Genomic DNA, 25,668 nt, shown 5'->3' with positions numbered 1-25,668 from the left:
GAAGAAGAAGAAGAAGAAGAAGAAGAAGAAGAAGAGAAGTAGGAAGGAGAAGAACAGAAATAGGAAGAAGAAGAAGAAAGAAAGAAAACAGAAGAAAAGATAAATGCATTGGGGGAAAAAACAGGAAAGGAGGAAGAAAGTGATATCTTTGTGTGATCGAAACAGGGTTATCGAATAATGACGAAATAAATAAAAGTACCGGCAGTCAAAATGGCAGACGTGGCAGAGGCAGATAGACAACAGGTATGCCATATTTGCTTATGTATTAGACTTTAAATATATTGTGATAAAACTAGAAGGCTCGTTCACTGACCTGAATCTTATTTCAAACCATTTAGATCAGGATGATCGATGATTCATGATACACGAATTAGATTCAGCTGCCTTTGAAGGCAACGCTTTCGTATCTTTGGTCCCACGCACTGAAATTAATGTGTGTGTCAGTGTTTGTACAGTCTTGAATCTTGCGATTGAATGTGAGATTGAATACAGAATAGTCAATAGAAGAGAAACGCAAAAAGAATTTATAAGTTCGTAAATTAGATTTAGCTCTATCAAAAAATGTTTTGATATGTTAAGTTCAAGTTCATAGAGTAGGGAGGCCAATGCCCGGGCGTAAGGCTTCTACACCTACGATTTGTGCGCTCGTCGCCCACTTCAAAAAATTAGCAAAGGGAAAAAAATGATGTAAAAATAAAAATTGAAGAAAATATGAAAAGAAAATACAATTATACATTTCACAACATACCTATAATCACGGATCTGTAACAGTCTTTCACCATTTGTTGACAATCTTGCAGATTTTGACGTTTTTTAATCCAATAATTGTGGTTGCAGACGACCTTGACGCACTCGCACCACCGACTAAGAAAATCCTAGAGGGCGTAGAGGTTTGCTCACTAAAAACCTTCTCATTGGCAGAAGGTAGACCCTAAAAATATGGGATCCGTTTTGAGTAAAGAACTTTTGATAGAGATCAACATTTCAGATGTTCACAATTGCCACTTCTAACAACTAGAAAATATAAAGAAAAAAGATTATATCTTTTTAAATACAGATTTTTACAAACTGAACATTCGAAAGTAGATAGAGTACGATGTTTCTGTCAATCTTGCGTTGGTTTGAGCCCTATAGCTACATCCATCTCAAAATGAGAAGGAAAACAGTGAACAGTGACGTCATTGTTCGCGCCAAAAATAAAGGGTATTGCGACATAATCTGAGCTCCGGTCAGAGCGTGCCCAAAGCGTAGTCTTATTTATAGACCCTAGTACCTTATTCTCACAGCACTAGATACGAGTGTCGTGAAGTAATGTATGAGAAGTGTTAAAAAAGATATTTCAGTAAAAAAAAAAGTCTACGTGAGCAGTCTATACTCCAATTGAGAATTGAAATGAAAGCCATGATTTGAATGTGTGTGTTGTATGATACATGGTTAGTGAGTGTGTATGTTACGTATAGCGAAAGGGAGAGAGAGAGAGAGAGAGTGAGAGAAATATTAGTACACGTACGTTGCATGCATGGATGTGCGCTATGATTGTGTTCGCTGCAAGATGGATTTTAATTGGACCTCGTAACTTCTCGATCGTTGATAATAAGGAATACTCATGAGGAAATCAAATTATTGGAATACACATCTAAGGTAAATATCAATGAATTATATATATTTCTTTCCTTTTTTGAACCATCGTCTTCGGCTCGTAGTAGTAGAAGATGTAATCGTTCGCACATTGATGGCTGGACTTCAGCCTGCATCGGGGCTTGCCTGTGTCGGTGGAGGGATCAACTAAGAAGAAGAAGGTGTGTACGTGTGCGACCGATTCAAGGCTAGCCGCTGTTGAGTGATTGCACTTTCGCGCGAAGTTTTAAACTTCATCATGAACTTTGTCCCTCGGGCCTGTCTAATTATGAACGTAACTTTGCGACATGAAATATAATTGTTTCAAGGCTCTTACGTACGGAAAGGCGTAGAAGGAAATGGCTACAAACCAGCTGGATATCTCCTATTTGATGGAACCTATGGAGTCGGCAGATGGGTGGATTTTCTTAGTGAAAGTAAATGCTTTCTTTTAATCTTAGTTTTAGTATAAACAAATTAGTAATTAAAAAGTTAGATTTGGGCATTGGCCTCCCTACATAGAGAAAACCAAGGGATCATCGATCCATCTCAGCCACTCTTGAGATCATTAGACATTACACTGGCTTCCATTGAAACAAAAAATAATTTTTAAATTAGATCTAGATCTAGACTACTCTTGTTTGTATTCAAAATATTCAATAATCAAGCTCCACAATATTTACATACCTGTTTGAATTTTTATACACCTGCCAGGGCATTGAGGTCAGCCAGTGATCCTCTCCGTCTCACATATTCAGTTACCCGCACATTAGCCGGTGATAGAACATTTACTGTATCTGCTTCAAAATGTTGGAATGATTTACCACTTAGAATCAGACAGTCTCCATCAGTTCTTACCTTCAGAAAGGCCTTAAAAACACATCTTTTTTGCAATTTGTAGTTGTAAGACTGTTTTTTTCTAACTCTATTTAAGTAATTTTTATTTTCATTCACTGTAAACGCTTTGGGCCTTATGGGAAAAGCGCGGTATAAGTAATAATAATAATAATAATAATAATAATAATGATAAGAACAGAATTCTGACAGATCATTACTCTTATCACTTGACCATGTATTAACCATTGAGATATATACTACTAACACTCAAGGGCGTACTCGCTCAAATCGCTGTGCGGACCCGGAGCGGTGGCCGCCATTACTAAGGAGGGCAGAAAAACGAACGACCCAACAAGATACTGTGCACAACATACGTGGAAAAATTTGGAGAAGCTAGGTTCGTGCGTTGCATTTGGATGTTCGAACCGAAGCTAGCCGAAGAAAGAAAGGGAACTGCATAATATTTCACAAGTAAGTTCTTCTTAATGTTATGTTGATTAATAAGGAGATTTTAGAGCTAAAAATGTAGCCGGCCTGTACCCGGCCTGGGTTGTCTCATGACAAGCCATCGCAGCTCCTGCAGCAGCGGAGCGCGCCAGTCCACGCCCGCCGGTCTGGGGCAGGCATGGGTTAAGGTTCTGGGATGGGGACAGTGATGGGAAAATTCTGCTGCGCTGGAGTCGCTCGCAACTCCAAGAGCCGGAGAGTCCAACTCGGAAATATAACTCCATGAGCTTGATTCTATGAAAGAAAAGCCTAGAATAAAATTATATAATTAATTTTATCTTATCTAATTTCAAGATAAAAATCAAATGTCAACTTCTATATATTTTAACTAGACTAGACTCTAGATCTAGATCTAGACTCTAGACTCTAGATCTAAACTCTAGTCTCTAATTTCTAAAGCCCGAAAGGCAAAGCCAGGGTAGACAGAAATAACCGTCTAATATGAGTTATTTCTTTAATAAAACTGACATTTGTTGACATTCCCCATAATATAATCAGAGGTCTAGTGGAGCCAGAAGCAGTCTCAGTAGAACAACCAACGATATAGAGAGACTGAAGCTTTTGGTCTAAGCCAGGCTAGCCTGCCATATTTCACATCACAGGAGTTATCCAACTAGGCTAGGCTAGTCTAAAAATCTCACCGCACACTACACTATTTCTATCAAATTTGCTTATGACTTGCTGACATCATTATTATTTTATTTATTTGGCTGGAAGCTGCTTTCAGTTTCAGTCTTAAAAATCACATGAAATAGCATGAATAGTAGAACAATTGTCATGTTATGAGAAAAAACTCATTATTGTTTCCATTTGCTTTTATTGTAATGCAGGAATACACCCAAGAGAGGAAAGGATGTTACACACCACATCTCCTTCCTAGAGCTGTGCCTACTGTCTTTCCTGGACATCCTCCCTATAAACAGACCCATGGCTCAAGACTCCCAGCAAAACCATGTACAACATCCGAAAGTGTTCCCGTGCCTCCAAAGAAACCCTATGACATTACAAAAGAACATGACTATTCTTTTTCTGTCTGAGTTGATTAGAAACTGAATATAACCAGACAGCAAGTGCAGGATGCCAAGAAACAGCTTAAAGTGGTGAAACAAGGTAAACAGGAGAGATGGAAAAACCATGACTCTCTTGCAGGAAGTCCACGAAAGCAAGCTCATTAGCCAGGATCAGCTTGACCTACTTCAACACAACTTTGGAGAGAACGCATTTTCAGGAAAACAAAACAAAACATAGAACTTCATTCGTACAAACTACAAAGACAGATCGGTCTTTTATATTTTGCCTCTTGTCTGGATAGCTTATCCACTGGATGATTGACTGTGAAGCCGTTTAAAACTGGAGAGAGCTTTCAATAATCTTTTAAAAAAACAGAACAATCTGAGACTTTTGTTCTGTGTAATGAAATAAAATTCTCGGGACACATTGTGACAGTTGCACAACCTAACCATAATTTTCTGTTTGTTAACTTTACACGAAGGCAAACTAAAGTGGAACTTAGAAGAGTTGATTACATTAGGGGTTAAACAAAATGTACTTGAATTTGAGTTGTTGTGAGGTACACTGTATTTGAATATTTACTCTATAAGCTTCATAATTATACCTGCTGTATCTGATTCAGTTGCTATAATTTTTGCAAATTATTTGCACTCTACATGTGCTTTGATTCTGCAGGTACAGTATGGATAACCTGAGATACACATGTAGACCTTTTTTATAACATTGTCTGGATAGCTCTCAACCAAGTGATTTACATCATTAAAGATGAAAAGCAAGAAATTCACCTCAAGTGAGCCCATTTTCAATAAACGAGAAGAATTCACAGATGTGTGGCAATTGAAAAGCTTGTGTAATGCACAGTTGCACACCATATACACACCCATAGATTGTTTTGTACATAGGTTTGAATTTTGTCCCAAAATGGAAAACTGCTTTTGAAGAGATTTGATAACAGAACAATTATATGGAATAATGTCACTAGATGTAAACCCATAAGATTGTGCACTCTTTGGCTTGTTGTATCTACTGTGTACATTTGAGGGTAATCAGTTTCAAATTTATTATTATACCTGATGAATAATGATGTCAAAAGACCATGTTACTATGAGGTTTCACTGAATAGTGTAGTGCAGTATCCTGAGATGTAAGTCTCTTCAATTATAGTTGTTCATAGCAATACAGGTGACTAGGAATATATATGCTCAATTACTATTTCTGGTTTGCATTTATTAGTCGATGAAATGTCTTTGTATTATTAGTAAATGTGAAGCGCCTGCGTGCGCTTGGAGCCAAGACTAGTTAATAAAGTGTTCGTTATCGCTGACATCTTGACACATACTGTAGACATTGGCCTCCTGACATTTTTGTTTTGGGAGTTATTGTGGCGGTTTTGGGATGTGTAATGCTTGTCTTTGGTGGCGAATCAATTTGTCGTGGTTGTGTTGCCTATGATTTGTGACAGTAAATTTGGGGCTAAAATCTGAGGTGTTGTTTTTGCAATGTCTGTCCTTTCAATTGTGATGTATTATTGCAGTATATATGTCCAATAAAATGTCAAAACTTAAATGCCTATGCTGTAGAATATCAACACATGTGTGCCGTGTGGTAATAAAAGGTTCATTTATTCATTTTTTTTCTTCAAATTTAATTATAAGTTTATTCTCTAAAACTGGTTGATGAAGAAAATAAGAAATACACTGTATCAAGGAGAATATTATTTATGGAGAAAAAAAGTGGTGTGAATAAATAATTATTACATCAATGATCAGCTGTTTTTAAAGAATATTCATATATATTAATAGTGAACTGTAAAAAATTGAATTATTCTTTCAGACATTTTATAGAGAATAGGTGAAAGACATAAGGTGTGAATTTGATATAAAATGAGTGAGAGAAGAAGAAAAAGAATGTTTGGATGGATGGATGAATGATTGGATGAGTAAATAACATAATTTTTTTTAAATAAATGTGTATAATTTTTTCCTTCCCCCTCTTCCTATCTTCAGTATCGTCCTATATCTGCATTTCCATTATCTACCTATCCTTCTATTTATGTGTCTAGCTATCTACATACCCATCTCTATCCCAAATCTATAAGTATCAATCTGTTTATAATAGCCATAAACATAAAATGAATATATTACCTTTAAAGCGTTTTAAATCAATAAACCCTGGCTCTCATAATAACTGAATTGGAAAGACATTGACCCCGGCATTGGCCCTGTAGCATAAAACTTTGTTTAATATCATGACATAAATATCAAATACAAGTCCCAAATGCTTGATTCTGATTGGTTGAAAGCCAAGTAATATTTAATGTCATAATATCACAGTTTTATATTGACAAAGAGGAAGAAAAATTGAAGATATACTGAAATATAAATTAGCTTTTTGTGTCCCTTTTACCTCACCATAACATCCGTAATTAATCTTGACCTACACGAGATACCATGACTGAGGCATGAGTAGGGTTCATGCATTATGCAAAATATCACAATTATAACGTTTCATACTCGAAAACCGATAAATCAACTCGAAAAATGAAGCTTCACATTGCTTATCAGCAGCACAGTTTTGAAGGAACATCCTGGTATTTCACGATGTTTTGCCCTCCTTAGTAATGGCGGACCGCGCTCCATGCGCGCACAGAGCTTTGAACAGGCGCGTATGACGAGTCCGCTCTCTAGTCTTATTAAGTATATATCTCTATTGTATTAACAAACTAGGCCTATGTGTGATGACGATCATGACGTTGCCTAGATCTAGACCTAGGTTAGTAGGTAGACTAGACTAGATCTAGACCTAGGTTAGTAGGTAGACTAGACTAGATCTAGTTCAACTTAGTAGTTGACTAGACTGTACACATGCGCATGTTTTGCGTGTACCGGTCATAGACTAGTTCACGGTTAGCACATGTCCCAAATGACCCCAAATATCCACAGATCTTCAAAACATGAAGAGGTCCCACTTTGTACGTTTTGAAATAATCACACCTAGGGCTAGGCTAGAGTCTAGTCCTACAGCGATGGAGATGCTACAGTACATAAATAGCCTTTGTTTCCCCTTTTCAAAGAATACTTCCACCTGTGTATCATGGAATGCACTGCTTGTGCATAAATGAATAAGGATTACATTGCTATCATGAGCACGTTATGCACGTATCCAGTATTTTGTCTCCATGTATTTCACAATTTGCTCTGCAATGACCTTTATCTGCTCATGCTCAGACTGCAACTATCAACTGGCTGACCGGTATTTTTCTTCATGCTACACATGACTACACTTACACTGAACTACAGTACAGACACAGTTAACAATTAACAATTCAGACTTTGAGTTTAGAAATTAAAGTTATAAAAAAATATATACTGTCAAGTGAATTTAACTCTAGTAGTAGTATTTTTTTCCCTCATATTCATTTGCCTGTACGTGTACTTGGGAATCATATTACAATGCAGGCATTTTTTTAAGATAACCAAACAAAAAAATACAACAACAAAAACAAGACAAAATACATCCAATTTACGTCAAAAGTGAAAAAGTACAGTAGTAGTAGTATGCCCTAGTAAAAAAAGTATGCCCTACTACAAGTCTACAACTAAAAGGAGAAGGTTTACTTCGGCTGGTCCATTATATATGCTACAAAGACCTCTTATAATGGCATAGCATTAATGCAAATCACATGTCACACACACACAATAAATACCAAAGTAGCATGCGAAGGGCAGTAAAGAGAAAAGAGTACATATAAAATTGTCACAGTGATTTAATCAGCGAAATTCACATCTTTTTATAGGCGTGTACGTAATCTTTGTAAAGCGACAAAATCTGAGCTATTTTCCACGAAATGTTCAGTTTTAGATTGGTATTTGTTCATGTGTCACAAGCTTAAAAGTGTCGTTTCAGGCCCCTACCTGGATCCGCCACTGGTGTACATTGCTTGGTCACCTTGAGCACTAAAGCCTTTTCAAATTAAACACAAAAAATCAAACGTTAAAACTATTAGTTTGAGCATGATATAGCACAGCTGTCAGGTGTTGACAGCTGGCAAAAAATCTGTCTATGTTGTGCTATATCATGCTCATTTCTTTATACAGACTGCCCTAGATGGTCAGTTTTATTATACTTTTACATTGTATTTAAAACCTTGACATTATCGCCAGACAAGTGATACACTATAGCCCGGCTTCTCAAAGTCTGGAACGCAGGGCATGCCAACCCCGGCCACCTGGCACAGAGGCTTTAATTGAATTAAAGGATTTTTAAAGAAAAATTTTAAAGATCAAAAGAAATGTAAGAAATCCTGAAAAGTGTACATTTTCACTATTTTATAATTTGATTAGTAAAGCTCTTGAAACAGTGGCGGTTCGAGGTGAGGGCCAAATCAGCCGCAGTCCCCTTTTTATAGAGTCCTAAAAAAATAAAGAAAAGGGGAAAAAAAGAGAGGAAGAACAAAGAGAAGGAGAAGAAAAAAGAAATATACTAATAAAATAAAAATTGTAACAGGTCAGTAATGTATTAGATATGATGGATCACTGGCTGATCTGGGGAGGGAGGGGGGGGGGGGGGCATACGCCGCAACGTAAAAAACAGAAGTTCTATAAAACTGTCTTGAAGAGAGAAAGAGGGATTATTTCTAAAATGAAATGGGATGGGCAATGTGACTTTCAAGGAAGAAATTACAATTTCTGTCGCTCATGAATTCAAGAGCTTCCTGGGGTTCTGCTACCAAGACTTATTACAATGCAGGCATTTTTTTAGATAACCAAAAAAAAAATACAACAACAAAAACAAGACAAAATATATCCAATTTACGTCAAAAGTGAAAAAGTACAGTAGTAATAGTATGCCCTACTACAAGTCTACAACTAAAAGGAGAAGGTTTACTTCGGCTGGTCCATTATGTATTCTACAAAGACCTCTTATAATGGCATAGCATTAATGCAAATCACATGTCACACACACACACAATAAATACCAAAGTAGCATGTGAATGACAGTATAGAGAAGAGAGTACATACAAAAATGTCACCCAAACAACTAGTATGTTACTATGTTTAAAAGGATTTGGTTTACTTCTGGTTGTCCATTATATACCTTGCAAAATCATCTTATAGGGGCATAGCATTAATGCAAATCACATGTCACACACACACAATAAATACCAAATTAGCATGCGAAGGGCAGTAAAGAGAAAAGAGTACATACATAATTGTCACAGTGATTTAATCAGCGAAATTCACATCTTTTTATAGGCGTGTGTACGTAATCTTTGTAAAGCGACAAAATCTGAGCTATTTTCCACGAAATGTTCAGTTTTAGATTGGTATTTGTTCATGTGTCACAAGCTTAAAAGTGTCGTTTCAGGCCCCTACCTGGATGTTAAACACCTGACAGCTGGCAAAACATCTGTCTATGTTGTGCTATATCATGCTCATTTCTTTATACAGACTGCCCTAGATGGTCAGTTTTATTATACTTTTACATTGTATTTAAAACCTTGAGATTACCGCCAGACAAGTGATACCCTATATCCGGGCTTCTCAAAGTCTGGAACGCAGGGCATGCCAACCCCGGACCGCCCGGCACAGAGGCTTTAATTGAATTAAAGGATTTTTAAAGAAAAATTTTAAAGATCAAAAGAAATGTAAGAAATCCTGAAAAGTGTACATTTTCACTATTTTATCATTTGATTAGTAAAGCTCTTGAAACAGTGGTGGTTCGAGGTGAGGGCCAAATCAGCCGCAGTCCCCTTTTTATAGAGTCCTACAAAAATAAAGAAAAGGGGAAAAAAAGAGAAGAAGAAAGGAAGAACAAAGAGAAGGGGAAGAAAAAAGAAATATACTAATAGAATGAAAAATTATAACAGGTCAGTAATGTATTAGATATGATGGATCACTGGCTGATCTGGGGAGGGGGGGGGGGGCATACGCTGCAACTTAAAAAACAGTTCTATAAAACTGTCTTGAAGAGAGAAAGAGGGATTATTTCTAAAATGAAATGGGATGGTCAATGTGACTTTCAAGGAAGAAATTACAATTTTTGTCGCTCATGAATTCAAGAGCTTCCTGGGGTTCTGCTACCGAGACTTCCGGCAAAGGCTGTCCCCCTCAACCCTATGTAAAGATAGAAGTGGTCCCCAAGACAGCCTTTTGTTATATAGAATTGGAGAAAGTGTGAGTTTTTATGTACATGCACAGTAGCTATAGCTGATACCACTCCCATGGACCTCGTATTATTTACACAATTTCTTGCTGTCTGCTGCCTCAAGGACGTCACTGAGCGAAGAAAGTTAACAATGTATAGCAAGAATCCCTATTCAGTGAAGGATTTATCCCTTTTATGCAGATGGTTCTTCTACCATTCTTGAATGATGTGGGCATTATCCCATTGAATGTTGTGTCCAGTATTACGGGTGTGTTCTGCTACTTGCTACCTTATAAGAGGGCTTTTATGTGCTCTTTAAAAAGAGCACATAATGAGGGCCATGACTTGAATTAATCCAAGGCCACCAAGGCCATGGTTGATTGGCCTCAATGCCCCTCTCACTGGCCTTGGAGATTTTTTGTGCCCTTTCCAATTCTTCCTATTTGTTCTGTAATATAGGAATGTGCCCTACAGAAAAGTGGCCTTGCCCTAAAAAAAATGAAATTTAAGGCCTGGAGGGCATTGCAATTTAAATATCAAGGGATGGATTGGAATGTATTTCTAAAATGAAATGAAAGGGCTGTTTTATTTACAAGAGCCCTTTCATTTCATTTTTAGAAATAAGCTCTCTTTCTCTTTTAAAGGCAATTTCTCTCTTGGGAGTCAAATAAACTCGAGAGAATTCTGGGGCGAGATCATAGAAAAGGCTTTAATCATCCTATCAGGTCCCTGTTTCTTTCCCACATGTAGGTATTGAGTGGCAAATGTTGATTATGGCCTTGCCAAAGGCCATTAAAGGGATCGTTTAACAATGTTAAATCTGAGATACATGGTCCTACATGTTATCAGTGTCTGTGATATGGTGTAACGTTGAAGCCCTAAAAAAATCGCGCTTAAAAATGATCAAGAAGTGCCTCAAAAAAGTAAAAATCTTTGAGTGACCGGTTATACCATACTCGTTTTCCCCAATAGACTGTAGTGTTATGAAAACCGTCAGGCGAACGGTTTTCAAAATTTGTAATTCCAATCATAAATATCTTGATAATCGGACAGGCGATCGGCTTGTAAAAGTCATGGGGTTCCTGACTGACCTAAAGGTTTATTATTATCATTGCATCATGAGCTAAATCCAGAATTTTATTTCAGAATCTGAGACAAAGTTACCGGATCCCTTTAATGCCATGTTAGGGATCTAATCCATAATCTCTGTTTTTCCAGACACATGCTCAAATCACTCAAATTTGACACTTTACATATAACTTTTATGTTCATGTTTTATCTAGTTTGAAGCCAAGTTTACCGAACTGGAGCTCCAGCACCCTGTAGAGGGCGACATCACAGTTCCTGGAGCCCTAGATGAAGATTTAGAACCATCAACCCTAGATGAACCCATAAGGGACACTTTGGTAAGGATTCCCTTAATTTCTCTCTCCCATTTTTTCTCCCCCCCCCCTCTCTTTCTCTCTCTCTCCCTCTCTCTTTTTCTCTCTCTTTTTTCCCCTCTCTTCAAAATTGTTTTCTACATTTTGGGGAGTATTTTCATATTATAATGATAATTTAATGATATTAATAACAATAAAAATTATAATTGAACCATTCTGGTCTCTAGCTCATATCACATGATAAACTCCAAAGAAGTTCACCCACCTACTCTTTCCTCATCAGTCACTATATTCTTGTACCAGGTAATTGTTTTTCTATCACTTTCTAGGTCCATAATTAAGTATCTCTTGATCTCTACATTACGCCAGGGAGAATGCAGTTTATTTGTTTTAACCCCAGAATTACTATCGCTTGAGTGGCTGTTATTCATGTTAATTAGTTGCTAATGAATTAAACAAATCAGTTCTTCCTGTTGTACCCCATGTTAACTGCAGGATAGTGTGATAAGGATTAGGATCAGATCATATCTAACAATATGCCATGGGCCAAACTCTAGTCTTCTGTATGCTCTCTTAACATGTATTTTTATCTTTGTCATCAGATGCGAGACCTCAGAGCCATCGGCGTCAAATTTGGTCATGCTCTCTATCCAAAGCAAAGCAAATCCCTTCTCAGAGATTGTGAGTACTTTATGATGATGATGATGGTGGTGGTGGTGATGATGATGATGATGATGATGACGACGACGACGGCGACGACGATGACGATGATGATGTCAAAAATAAAAATCCTCTGAAGCTTTTTGAAGTTTACGATCATAATGCGATACAGTATGATAATGACTTGAGGTTCATTCCATAAAAATTTGACATACGTAAACAATTACTGTAACTGCTTCACTTCAAGGTAGAATTTCGAATACCCTGGTACCATATTTTCACAGCTAGAAGGCCATCAGATTGATGGTCCTTACATATACAATACTTTATAATATCCAGGATATGATTTAAATTCTTGTTCCTCCTATGTAAGTTGCTACAAGATGGATTGACATGATGCTGGTACATGTCAAGGTAAAATTGATTTACCAATGTTTGTACCCGCTTCCTATTCCATCATTATTGAAACAAAATAGTGAGTAACATTCATAGAATCAGGATGTGGTGTAAGATATACATCACCTATGGATCATAACTATGTTTTGTAGTCATTCACTCTCAAGGAGAAACTACATTTGTTTTTTTTTGTTTTTTTTGTTTTTTTCAAAATATTTATTGAAAACAAATCTCATTCAATGTTTGTACCCGCTTCCTATTCCATCATTATTGAAACAAAATATGGAGTAACATTCATAGAATCAGGATGTGGTGTAAGATATACATCACCTATGGATCATAACTATGTTTTGTAGTCATTCACTCTCAAGGAGAAACTACATTTGTTCTTTTTTTTTTTTTTTTTTTTTTTCCAAAATATTTATTGAAAACAAATCTCTAACTTTCCACAGTAACACTTTCTTTTTTTAAATTGAGCCTTGTCTAGACATTGATTGGATAAATTGCCCCCCCCCAAAAAAAATGCAGCAAAAGTGTGCGTGTAAGTGAATGGAACTCAGGGGCAATATTTAGGGGTAGAAAACATAGCCACATGCATTAATGGCCCCGGTATGAGCCAACAGATCAGTATTATGAGATACAGAAACATGAACCGCAGTATTATAATCTCATGTATATTTTGAAATTAATGAATGCAAGATGACCCAAATCTCGTCTCACTGGTTTAGCTGTCAGTTGTGCCACTGTCATAATTTTTATATAGAAAAATACTGAACAGTCACACAATTCTTGACTCAAATAATTGAAAATGGTTACAGTGGCCAATTGACTTAAAGATAGGGTTCTGTACGCATCAAATATTACTAAAATCATTTTGTTTATTCCCCTTTTGTATTTTCTTTACAGGGGACCTATGGGGCCCACTTGTGATGTGCACATTATTGGGAAGGTCAGTTTTCATGAATTTAATAACCCTAATCGTTATACACCCAATGTGGGTGACATTTTCTCTCATGGGCAGTATACCTACAGTTTATAGTCTGAATCACATTGTATCTGACTTTTTCAGTAATCAAGCATTGTTGAATAATCTGTATTGGGTTTCTCCTCCCCATGAGACAAAACAACAGTCATGAGAAGTGTGTTCTGCCACTACATGTGATAGCCTATAGGAGTTATACCCTTTTCTAACTGCACTCTATCGGAGTCAAACGATGAAAATACCGATTGAATTTTCCTTATGTAAACAAAGGTGAAACCGCAGTTTTCCCCCTGTCGGTTTCTAACTGCCGGTAAAATTCACTCGCTGTGGCGAGCCCTTGCCGGAAGTGAAGAATTATTACGTAATTATTAAGCCCGCGCTCCATCTAGCTAGCATGCAGCTTGTTCAACCATAAGTCAACAAACACAGCTGGTTACGGTAAAGCGCGCGTATACTGCGACCTTTGACCATTTTAATCACTGTTTTAATCGCCCTTTTCTCCCGAACGTTTTCTAACTGCACGTTTCATCTGTGTCACACCGATAGAATGAGAATTTAATGGCCTATTTCTCTTCTTTTCATCGGCTATTTAATCGCCTTTTTCTCCTCTGTTGCTTTCTAACTGGCACTTTCATCGAATGCGTCCGGATGCATCCGATGAAAATCAGTGCAGTTAGAAAAGGGTATTAGATGCTTCTTAAGTATCGGCTTGCATGGTGATATAGATATACATGTACAGTAGGCTTACAGTCCAGCCATGTAAGAGAGGGGGAGGATTAGGGAGTCCTGAAAAGGACTGATTGGTAATCTGTCTTTCAGCTTATAGTTCTAAAGAGAACTATGGCGCCGGTTGGAGAGGATGGGTAGTAGGAGGGGCTTGAAATTTGGAACAGCACAATGGAAATCACTCGATGAAAATCCCCCATGTAACCTTATGTAATATATCAGCAAGAGCAATAATAATAAGATTGATGATACTTATATTACTTCTACTACTACTAATTGTAATAATAATAATTCAAAACTAAGTAGCAAAATGACAGAATTAGAAATTGACATGCAGTACAATCATATTTTTGTAATGAGAACAACCCACCCACTTCCTCAGTTTCCTATCAATTCTGTTGAGACAACCCCAAGGTCATGTTATTGATTGGCCACTCAATACTAATGGAGGTTCAATTACTGAAACAGATAAGTCATTCTACTAAACTCCCTCATACTTGTCAGAGAACTTAAGAGAAGGCATATTGAATTCATGAACAACAACCTTTAGAATCGACCATTCATCACTGTCCTCCATTTTCTGAAGTATACCGGCTAAAGCTGGGGTAATTACTGGAGCACCAGGTCTGACAGATATGAGCAAGATACGAGAACCCACTATAAGCAGTAGTAACAGTAGTATTAGTAGTAGAAGTAGTAATAGTAGTATACAGGATTTTTTTTGTATGGAGTAGTAGTGTTTATTTTTTATGAATTTATTTGTTAAACTTGTCTATTTTATCTATTTTTATACATCAACATGAACCATAAAAAACTGCGTTACGATTGAAAATTGATCCTATTAAATGTATTTTTTTTTAAATGCCTGTTTGTAAATTGATGTAAACAATATAATGACTAAAATGACAATCCTTTTCACTGTATGTTCCCTACTCTGTAGCCTTCTCCATGAGGCCACATCAAACGATGATACAACTAGTGGAGCACACCTCCAGTTTGCAGAGGTCTTTGCTCTTATCTCATTTGGAGCTGTGGTGGTGGCATTAAACTCAAAATTGCTTAAAGGCAATATGTAAGTACAAAGACATTCCATTAACCCATTCTGTTAGATATTTGGTTACACATTCAGTTACAGCCTCTGTTGCATACCTGGGACCCGGTTAACAAGCTTTTTTCAGTGACAAATGACAAAAATCAGTGACAAATCTGCTGATAACCAATCAGAAGCAAGGATTTCAGTAGCTTATGACAAAAAATGTCATTTGTCACTGATGACAAGTTTTGTGAAACGGGGCCCTGGTACGAATATATCCTCTGGCTTGAAAATAGACACACCCTCTTTATTGTAACATACATATAAAATATGGTTGCACTGCCATATTGAATAAACATTCATTAAATTTTCATAGCTTTACAATCATAAAGGTTGTTTTACCTGTGAGACTTTCGCCTACTTGTTACTGTAAGGCATCATCAGACTGACGTTTTATCGCCACTAGATGGGGTAGTACAACAGTGAATGAAAACAAATCTGCCAAAAGGCTGGTATTATCACTGTGATTTTCTTTCCCATATTACCATTTAATTTTTAGAAGGCCATGTATAGTAATGGAAATTTTTCAGAAAAACAGTGTGATCTCGCCCAAGTATAAGAGAAAACAATAGGATATTTATAGTGAACCAGTAGAATATTCAACCAGAGATGGAGTCCGGGAATACATTTGTACCAAATCAAACTATATCCGATCGGTTAAGCTAGGTGTTAAACAAAATTCAAGCTCTCTATTACTTAATTGTCCATTTAAAGAAAACCTGCAGTACCCATATTTCAAGTCATGAGTAGCTTCCTATTATTCATGCAAATAGCATCAATTTTGGAGTTTCTCACAATCACATTAATACTACCCAAATGACAGTAGCATTTCAATCATTTGTTTTATTTTCTATTTTTTGCATCAACAGCTCATTCTTTCAGAGCGTCTGTGTACTAGGGTACTGTCTGCTTCCCCTTGTTATAAGTCTCTGCGTGTGTCGTCTCTTAATGATCCCCTCCGGCCACGTCACCCTTCTCTTTGCTGTTAAAATTATCCTGGTTTTGTTGCATTCGTCTGGTCTACATTAGGTAAGTCATATCTCATATGAATATGGTTTATAATAGTAACTTCTTTGAAGATCAATTTAGAAACACCTTGGAGTATGATGAATGAAAATTTAGTGACTTTCTTTGAGATGCAAGAAACTATTGCTCCTCTTTCATCTTGGAACTATTGGGAATGTGCTATACAAGCAAAAAATTAAATAAATGATAAAAATAAGGTTAGAAAAACAATGTTGCATACAAAAAAAAAATGTGACCTCCCATATATTATTGACTTCGTACATAAATATTTGATTTTCACTTTGTTGTCGTTTATGTTTATCCTATTTAATATTCTTAGATTTTGTACATTTTGTACATGTATAATACTCCGAGGGGTCAGTGACACAAAGATGTGACTCCATTTTGGCCATTTTGAGAAAAAGTGGTTTATGTGTCACTGAGCACTTGGGCCTTAAGGAGTTAAGTCTATGTTTCACAAGCCATTTACTTCAATGGGGTGTTGGGTGGAGTTAAGTCTCTGTGTTTTCTGGAAAGCCCACATTTTTCTGAACATTTTGATATCAAATACTCATTTTGGCAAAATATGGAGTTTCGTCTTTGTGTCACTGAAGCCTTGACTCAATACTGTTCATTTATTTCACCACGGATTTAGGTACCTTGTGAGACCTGACCAATTTGTTTCTTATTTTACAGCTTCTATGGCATTCCTAGCAGACAGTCAACCTGCTCACAGAAAATCCCTTGCTATGTACCCCATCTGTCTCTTCTACTTTGTGATTGGCTGGATGATTATTTCTCAGACAGTACCTGTATTAACACCATGATGATGTAAGCCAGTGGAACCATTGATATTTGATTACACCTGGACAGGCATCTCATATTGACACTCAGTTTGGTAAGGACAGCCATCTTGGTAAGATCACCATATCCCAGATTATCAGCATTCCAACTTTATACTATCAACAAAGGAACCATTGATTTGTACAAATAACTAGACAGTTGTTTTGTTATGACACCCATCTTGGTATTGGCAGCCATATTGGTAAGACCATTGTGTCTTTCTTCCCTACATGAGAGTACTTGCTATATAAGAGGAAGATATTATACCAATTACTAGGCAACTATATTGGTATTGAAACCCACCATTTTTGGATCATCATATTTTGGATGTTACCCATGTTCATACCTGACACATTTTCACCAGCGGAATCATTGACTGTACCAATAATCTAAAATGCATCAGTGCTGACACCATCTTTGTACAACCACTGAGTTGTACAAAGACCTAGACAGGCATATTGTGTTCATTGTCTTGAAGTTCATCTTGGTATCAATTGACGGCCATGTTGGTCAGTCGATTGTGTCTAGACATAAACTTGGAGAAATAATGATGTGTGCTCTGCTACAGATGAAATTAAATCAGCCACAACTTAGAGAAACGTCTTATAACGATACTCATCTTGGTAGGATCATAATATTATCTGGAATGTTACTTTGCTTTGTGTTTGCTTCACTTAAACACAGGTGTTTAAATATCACTGTCAAACAGTTATCATTTGTTGAGTGCCAGAATGGCATTACTATATATAAAGTGCTATTTATTTTGGTTAATGACCCTTTGACTCTAAGCATATGGTACAGGGTGTGGGAACTCTTAAATAGTGAACAGTAGATCAGATGTTTAGATTCTACATAGTATACTTGTTATAAACATATATTTCCTTTTATACAACCATGTACATGTGTTCTACAAACCCCCTAAAGAGACAGGGAAAGACAGGCATGGAAAGGGCATAATTCACATGGAAATATCACTTTGAATTATTTGTTTTCTTTTCATCCTCTTTTCAGCCTACCATGTAGTGAAAGATTAAATGAGAATTTCGTAACTATTGAATAAAGTTGTATGACATTATGAGTCAATATCTTCCATTTGTGTGTATCTGTGGTTAAAATAAAAAAACTGGTGTCTGTTGTAGTTGAATGTTTAGATATTTTGGCAATGTGTTTAGGTTGGCCGAATAGTAGCCCCGGTAAATTTTCTTCAATATCTAACCTAGATGATAAGTTACATTTGATGCAAGTCCATTTAAAAATCGTGTCGGTGTCCATAATTGTAATTCAGTAAAAACAAGTAGTTCTACCAACAAAAATTGTACTTATGTATGTTGTATTATGAATGATCATGGGTTATTGAAATGAAATTAGAGATATGAGTACTTGAAAAAACGAATGGATATTTCAACTAAATATAGCCAAGTTAGCAGAATAGAGCACAAAGCTATTGTATTCATCTAGAATTGTGTTTTTGTTCTGGTTGTACTGGGGAGAAAAAACACATCAAATTAACAATGTTTCTTGAAATTATTTATATTTACATTTTTTGTAATTGTTGAGTAATTTTGTAATGTTTTTATATGATTGTGAACAGTTAGGAGAAAGAGATGAATATCACATCAGATAACTGTACATAGTTTGAAATAATTAAATAATTAGTACTCCTATTGGTGAAATTGTTATTGGGCAAGTCCACAGCGTTCTCATACATGTACATTACAAACTACATTTATTATATTCCACAAAATTACTTTATGATGGTTTAAAGCTGAAAACCTTATAGGAAATTGGATCAGACTGAATATTCAATCAAATTATATTTTCATAGTCTAATACGTTGTTTAAAAAAAAAATTATTTCAACAAAACATGAAATAAAAGTGTACAAAATGATACATGTACAATCAAATGAAGTGAATAGATAACAAAAGTATGAATACTTATCTAGGATATCTCCTTAAACAATGCTACTTGCAAATGTATGACAACGTAAGTTACCAAATACCTTGGACTTGCCCAATTATAGATATAGAGAAGTGTGTCTCATCGTACTGTATGTTTCAAGTTGTGTTTTAATTATTCATTCTTTTAACCAGATAGCATAAGTGAACTGTGTGTCAGTCATTTTTTCTTGACAACCTTCTAGTATACCAATAATTTCCTAGATTGTTTTGCTATTTTCCTCATTAAAAGTGCCCAATATGCTTTCTAGTAGCTTTTACAACATTTTGCAGATTATGGAAAACTGATGACATTTTAGATGTTGTTTCTTACTTTCTTTTTTTCACTACCAACTTTTTATTTTTCTCATATATGCCAAAAATTTATGTTCCTTTTGCAGAAAGACGATATTTTTTTTATTCAGTTTTTCATTAATTGTCAGTGCAATAAAAATTGATTAAAGTTCCATTCTCTTTTCTTTCACAGATATGTAATATTACTCATTGATTCCTGTGTAAAGTTTTGGTTATCTAATTTATTGATAAAAGGGCTGGCGTTTGGGTATTTTATTGCCTGAGTGATAATCAGATTTTGGGAGTCAAGCTAGATGGGGAAAAGTGTATTATTTCTGGTCACAAGTTAAAATCAATCACACTTCTAGCCAGAGAGAGAGAGAGAGAGAGAGGGGGGGGGGGGTTAGAGAAGGTGGAGGTTGAATAGATAAAAAGAGAAGACATGAAGAGAAATCAAGAAATCACCAGAGGAGGGGGAGAGAAGGCAGAACTGCAGGAAAAAAAAGAGAGATGTCAAAATAGGAAGAAGGGGGTGGGGTGTGACGGGTAGTGAGGGAAGTGGTGATGATTCATGCTTGTGACAGATAGTTCACTTCCATAGTGATTGTTTGTGCATGGGAATTATTTGGAGCTCAATATCATATTATATATTTGTTATTCTTCAATCAACTATGTTATCCTTCATTACACGCATCCCACACAGATCTTGTGACCCCCGAAAAACACCAGTCGTTTGCGAGGGTGAGACCCCGCCCCCCCCCCCGCCACTCCGTGGTCGGAGGGACCGCATGCGTGTTCCCAAAATGTCCGGTAAAGGGGTACTTTTCACGCACCAAAGTCCGGCTCGTAGTACACAAAAATCCGGCCTGTATTGACTTTACACACCGGACTTAGGGGGTGTTTTCAAAAGAAGGGAACATGCATACGCGTACCCTAAATAACACTGAGTGGGGAGGGGGGAGGAGTGAGACCAGGGGCGTCTCCAAAGGGGGGGGGGGTGTGGGATGCGACAACCCCCCCCCCCCCCCCCACCTGTCAGGATATTGTCGGTAAAATTGCGCTGCCGTCGGGAAACAGAGAAAAGGGGGAGGGGGAAAAAGAAAGGGAAGGGAAAGAAAAGAAAAAAAGAAGGAAAAGAAAGGAAAGAAAGGAAAAGAAAGGAAAGAAAGGAAAAGAAAGGAAAGAAAGGAAAAAAAGGAAAAAAAAAGGAAAGATTAGAGAAAAAAAAGAGGGAGGAGAGGAAAGAAAAAAAATTATGCCAATGGCTGACCTAAAAAGGTGACCTTACCCCCCCCCCCAAACGGAGCAAATTGTCAAATTTTCAAACTTCGAGACCAAAAAAAAAAAGTGTCCTCTTACCCCCCCCCCCCCCCCCCCCCCCCCCCCGCTTATTCAGCAGCTGACTGAGTCGTTAAAAAAATTTCGGCCCGATTTAAAAATGTTAACCCCCCCCCCCTTGAAAAAATCCTGCGTACGCCCCTGGGTGGGAGTAAAAAAAGAGAGGGGGTTGTTGGGCAGAGTCGTCTCGTCGAGGGAGCGAGAAAGACACGCATAAATATATTGCTGTGTCGGGTCAGCTGTGTCGGTATTCTTGCTCGATCCTCGGGTACTATATAAATGCAGAAGGTTCAAGTCGGTGAGATGTATAATGTTGGTTAGCCGACAAGTTTTTTTCCCTACTAACTGACTTTTATCCGCTGTGACGACATCGAGAGAGACTACAACTATAATACTTGTATTTTCTCGAAGTTTCACTTTCCTATAATATCAGCTAAAGAAATCATAGGTTTAAAATTTTCGGTTAAACTAAATTCAAACAAGGTTTAAGAGTCAAGAACAGTACAACGAATCGTCCTCTTTCTCTAATATTTTAATGAAACGCCAAAGCTTTCGCGCTTCGCGCGGGAGGGAGTCAACTGAATTCAGACAAGGATTAAGAGTCGAAAACAGTAGAACGGATCGTCTGCTTTTTATAATAATTTAAGGAAACGTCAAAGCTTCGCGCGATTGGGGGAAACTTAGAGACTTCGGTGGTAAGCGCTTTATAAGTAACGTTTTTATTATTTATAATTTTTATTATTATTATTAAATGAATTCAGACAAGGGTTAAGAGTCGAGAACAATACAACGTATCGTCTTCATTGTCTAATAATTGAATGAAACGTCTAAGTTTGCGGGAGGGGGAAACTTCATTCAGACAAGGATTAAGAGTCGCGAACGTTACGACGAATCGTCTTCTTTCTCTAATAATTTAATAAAATGTCTAAGCTTCCGCGCTTGCGCGGGAGGGGGAAACTGAATTCAGACAAGGATTAAGAGTCGAGAACGGTACTACGAATCGTCTTCTTTCCCCAATAATTTAAAAAAACGTCTGAGCTTCCGCGCTTTGCGCGGAGGGTGGGGGAATTGAATTCAGAAAGGATTGAGAGTCGAGATACTACAACGAATCGTCTGCTTTCTCTCATAATTTAATGAAACGTCAAAGCTTCCGCGCTTTGCGCTTTGCGCGGAAGGGGGCAACTGAATGCAGACAATTAGGGATAAGAGTCAAGAACGGTACAAGAAATAGTCTTCTTTCCCTAATATTTTAATGAAAGGTCTAAGCTTCGCGCGGGAGGCCCTTCGCGCGCTGTTTAAATGAATCGCTTCTCACTAATGCCCCCCCCCCCCTAAAATAGGATCCAAGCTACGCGCCTGCATTTAAATATATCGCTATGATACTGACTCAGTTAACGAAATAATTCTTATATATATGTCCAGGAAAATGACCACTTTAGATAGTTCATAGAAAAAAACAATTTAGCCTTCGGCCCCGGGTTTATAGGGTTAAATTTGTAGACGCGGGGACATTAAATTCTGTCGGTAATTGGTGGCTAGATTTGTCGGTAATCGGTGGCCTCTACACACCCCCCCCCCCCCCCCCCCCCCCCCCACTGAAAAAGGTCTAGCGACGCCCCTGAGTGAGACAACTGTAAAATACGCATTTTACAGTTCTGTGGGATGAGAATGAAAGGCAAGGACTGTCTCCGGTTTAGCGTTGAGGGTGTGTCATTTTCTCTGCTGATTGGGCGCGCGACACGCAAACGTCCAGGCAGTGGATAAATCGGGGGTGGGGTTGGGGGTGCGGGGGGGGGGGGTGATGGGGTGCGGGGGGGGGGGAAGAGGCGTCCGCAATAATATTGCTTGCTTGACCGTAATCCCCTCATCAAAAATTCCTGAACCACGCCTACAAACCACATTATTTTTTACATGAAGAGATTTTTTTATTCCAATCTTGGAATCATCTTTTTTTATCATATCTTATGAATGCAGCCGGGGTTTGGTACCGTTTCACACTCGCACGTTTCATATTCATACCCGATATGACTAATGACTGATTTAGAGGGTAACAAAAACGATTTGGAGAGACAAACTGATTGTCTGTTGATTAAAATGTTTTATTCGCGTTCACTTCAAAGGTGTCTTTAAAGGTGAAACAAAAGCTAGGTGTAATAAGAAGATTAAATACATATTTTTTCTAAACAATTATCTGATATATATTGGGGGTACATTATACCCCATGTTCTTTATTGTTGTAATGTATGGTCGCGCAGAAGTGTTGGGAATTTCAATACCCTAAACAAATTACACAAAAGAGCTGCCTACATAGTATCAAATAAGTCATGGGATATACCGTCCCTGGATGCATTACAGTCACTATGCTGGCCAACTCTTGGTAAGTTGTTCTGGAAAACGATGTGCTGTTTAATTTATAAAGGTGTAAATAGAATAACACCCGGAATCGTTCATGACAGATTTATACGCGTCGACGATGTTTCAAAACGAATAACTCGCAACACAGATAAAAAGGTGTTGCGATTGCCAAAATGTAAAACAGAATTTTAAAGGAAGTCATTCATTTATTCAGGGAGTGAAATTTGGAATGAGCTTCCACTTGAACTTAAAGAAGCACAGAGCCTAGCAGTCTTTAAGAGAGCTCTAAAAGAAATTCTCACATGATACAGGGTTCATTCTACATTGATTTTTATCATTATCTATAATGATTCAGTTTTTTATCATGTTCCTTGACCCATACAATGCGTACAATTATCATTAATTAAATGTTGTTCTTTTGTGCAATGTTATATTCAGTTAATGTATTCCTATGTTTTGGTTTAATTTATTTAACATAGTTGATTTTATCATTATCCATCCGGTTTTCTGTCATGTTACTTGACTCCACTTGACTCCATTACCATACAATGCTTAATTACCATCCCGTAAACGGGGCGATTCCCCTGTGGTTATTTTCAAACGCCCATTACATACGGGATTACATAATTATTATTTTTTCCATATATTTCCTTCCTCAGGGATTTCATTTATTTTCATTTCCAACAAATTAACAAATATATAGTCAAGGTAATTTACATTCAAAAAAGAAATAAAATAGATTACTCAAGATACAAGTATTTGTTGAGTAATCAGAAAACAAACACATTTTCAATAATGTTTTTCTGATATTCATGGAAAGAAAAAGGAAAAGGAAAAACAATACAAAAGTTACATAATGGACGCGTGTTCCACCGTTTAAATCACAGCCAACCAAAATGAAGAGTTTGGGACGCCATGGTGAAGTTCAATGAATTTTATTCGTTTTTATAAATAAAAACCGGAAACCCCTGCATTGAACAGAAGATAAAACAAAAGCATCATAAGTACAATATATGCAAGTTATCATTATTGATTGTGATCAGATTTCTGTAAACAAATGCAGTATTCATAAGTTCAGTTCATATACATTGAAATGCAATTAACAAACCAAGAAATAAATACATAGTATTCAATATTATCTGTAAATACATGTATAGATATCAAACAGTCATGGCTCCGATCAATATTATTGAATACATAACACAAATATTCCTACGCAACTCATCCTAAACTAAGTGTCACACGGGTAAGGAAAATACAACGTCATCAGTCTGTTGTAGCCTACATGTGTAGCTTTGTAGCGTGGTGTATATAAGGACACCTCACACCTCAGCGGCTAAAGTAGACAAAATTGAAACATCAATTATACACTATGGACTTTTACATCTAAATCAGTATTTGTTGTAAAATCCGCTTTATATATAAACCGAGTCTGGTACTTACAGACTACTCATCAATCCCGTAAAAAAAACTCAAGAATACATTTAACATGCCTCGGTACGTTTCCACCGTACAGTAAATAGAACATCTCCTTACATTATGTACAATTATTGAACCAACTCGTATATTACGACATCATAAACACTAGTAGCAAAGTAAAACTCAATAGCATCAAATATGTTCAATTATCTCTACATACCTGTATAAATCAATGGTGCAACACAAACTGGCTAGTACATTGACGGCTTTAAACTTAAGCGTGTCGGATGATGTAAAGTGAAACGTACTACCGGCTTCGCTTAAAGCAAGTGGACGAATGTCCGTTATAGAAAAATGCCCATCAAGGCCTTGCCTGACATTGCGCCCGTCTAGAAGGACTACTTTTCGAGCATGAATGCACATACTTCAGGACTAAGTATAATAATCAATTTTAGAAAAAGAACAATAAAACATACATGAGAAAATATCATAATTTCATTATGGTACATTTAACTTAAACTACAAACAATTTATAGATAAACAATCAAGGGACTACTTTGTCCTGAACGTAAGTGCACCAGACCCACGTGACCATTAAAGTCATTAGGCTTCGGGTCTGACACGTATGTTTAAATTAGACACACCCAATATGCTGTACGGTGTTTAAAAATGAAAAATCAAGTTTTGAAAAGGTAAAAACGAGTTTGGTCACTACACACTATCGTCTGATTTTTGGGCTTCACAATTACATCGTCGTGACCACTACTAATGATTTGGAAAACATATCCCAGATTGGCAACACCTTATAGACGATGCAAAATAATCTAGCTCGATCAGAGCTATAGTATGTGCATGTCCAGATCAAGATCGACTGCACCAAATTGTGAAGTCAACCGAGTACATGCTCCAGTCCCCATCACTATCAATGGCACATAATCCATCTCACCAGCACAATTACTAGTTACTGCTACGTCAGACAAGCCCCACCATTTATTGCACTGATGAAAGACCGGGCACAACCATCCTGAAACATGCGACCAGGGAGGTGAAAGAAAGGAGTGGAAACTCTTGTAATATTCAAACGCATTCGTGAGTTCTAAAGCGTAACAATGGGACGGCA

The 25,668-nt window shown here is 37.1% G+C and overlaps 1 protein-coding gene and 1 long non-coding RNA gene across 2 annotated transcripts; both read left to right on the top strand.

The window, feature by feature from the left end:
• Positions 1–115: 115 nt before the first annotated feature.
• On the top strand, positions 116–19,630 carry LOC590288 (protein YIPF6). Its single transcript, XM_789898.5, is given in 8 exon segments — positions 116–243; positions 11,403–11,525; positions 12,104–12,182; positions 13,464–13,506; positions 15,206–15,337; positions 16,228–16,358; positions 16,361–16,387; positions 17,060–19,630. Coding segments are annotated over 8 exon segments (699 nt in total). The 5' UTR covers positions 116–210; the 3' UTR covers positions 17,191–19,630.
• On the top strand, positions 2,597–5,310 carry LOC115922222. Its single transcript, XR_004063369.1, has 2 exons — positions 2,597–2,925; positions 3,792–5,310. It is a non-coding gene; the product is annotated as an uncharacterized LOC115922222 (long non-coding RNA).
• Positions 19,631–25,668: the final 6,038 nt, after the last annotated feature.

This window comes from Strongylocentrotus purpuratus, unplaced genomic scaffold (assembly GCF_000002235.5).
Source record: "Strongylocentrotus purpuratus isolate Spur 01 unplaced genomic scaffold, Spur_5.0 spur5_scaffold_11, whole genome shotgun sequence".
Taxonomy (NCBI): Eukaryota; Metazoa; Echinodermata; class Echinoidea; order Camarodonta; family Strongylocentrotidae; genus Strongylocentrotus; species Strongylocentrotus purpuratus.
This window is presented reverse-complemented; position numbering and strand designations above follow the sequence as displayed.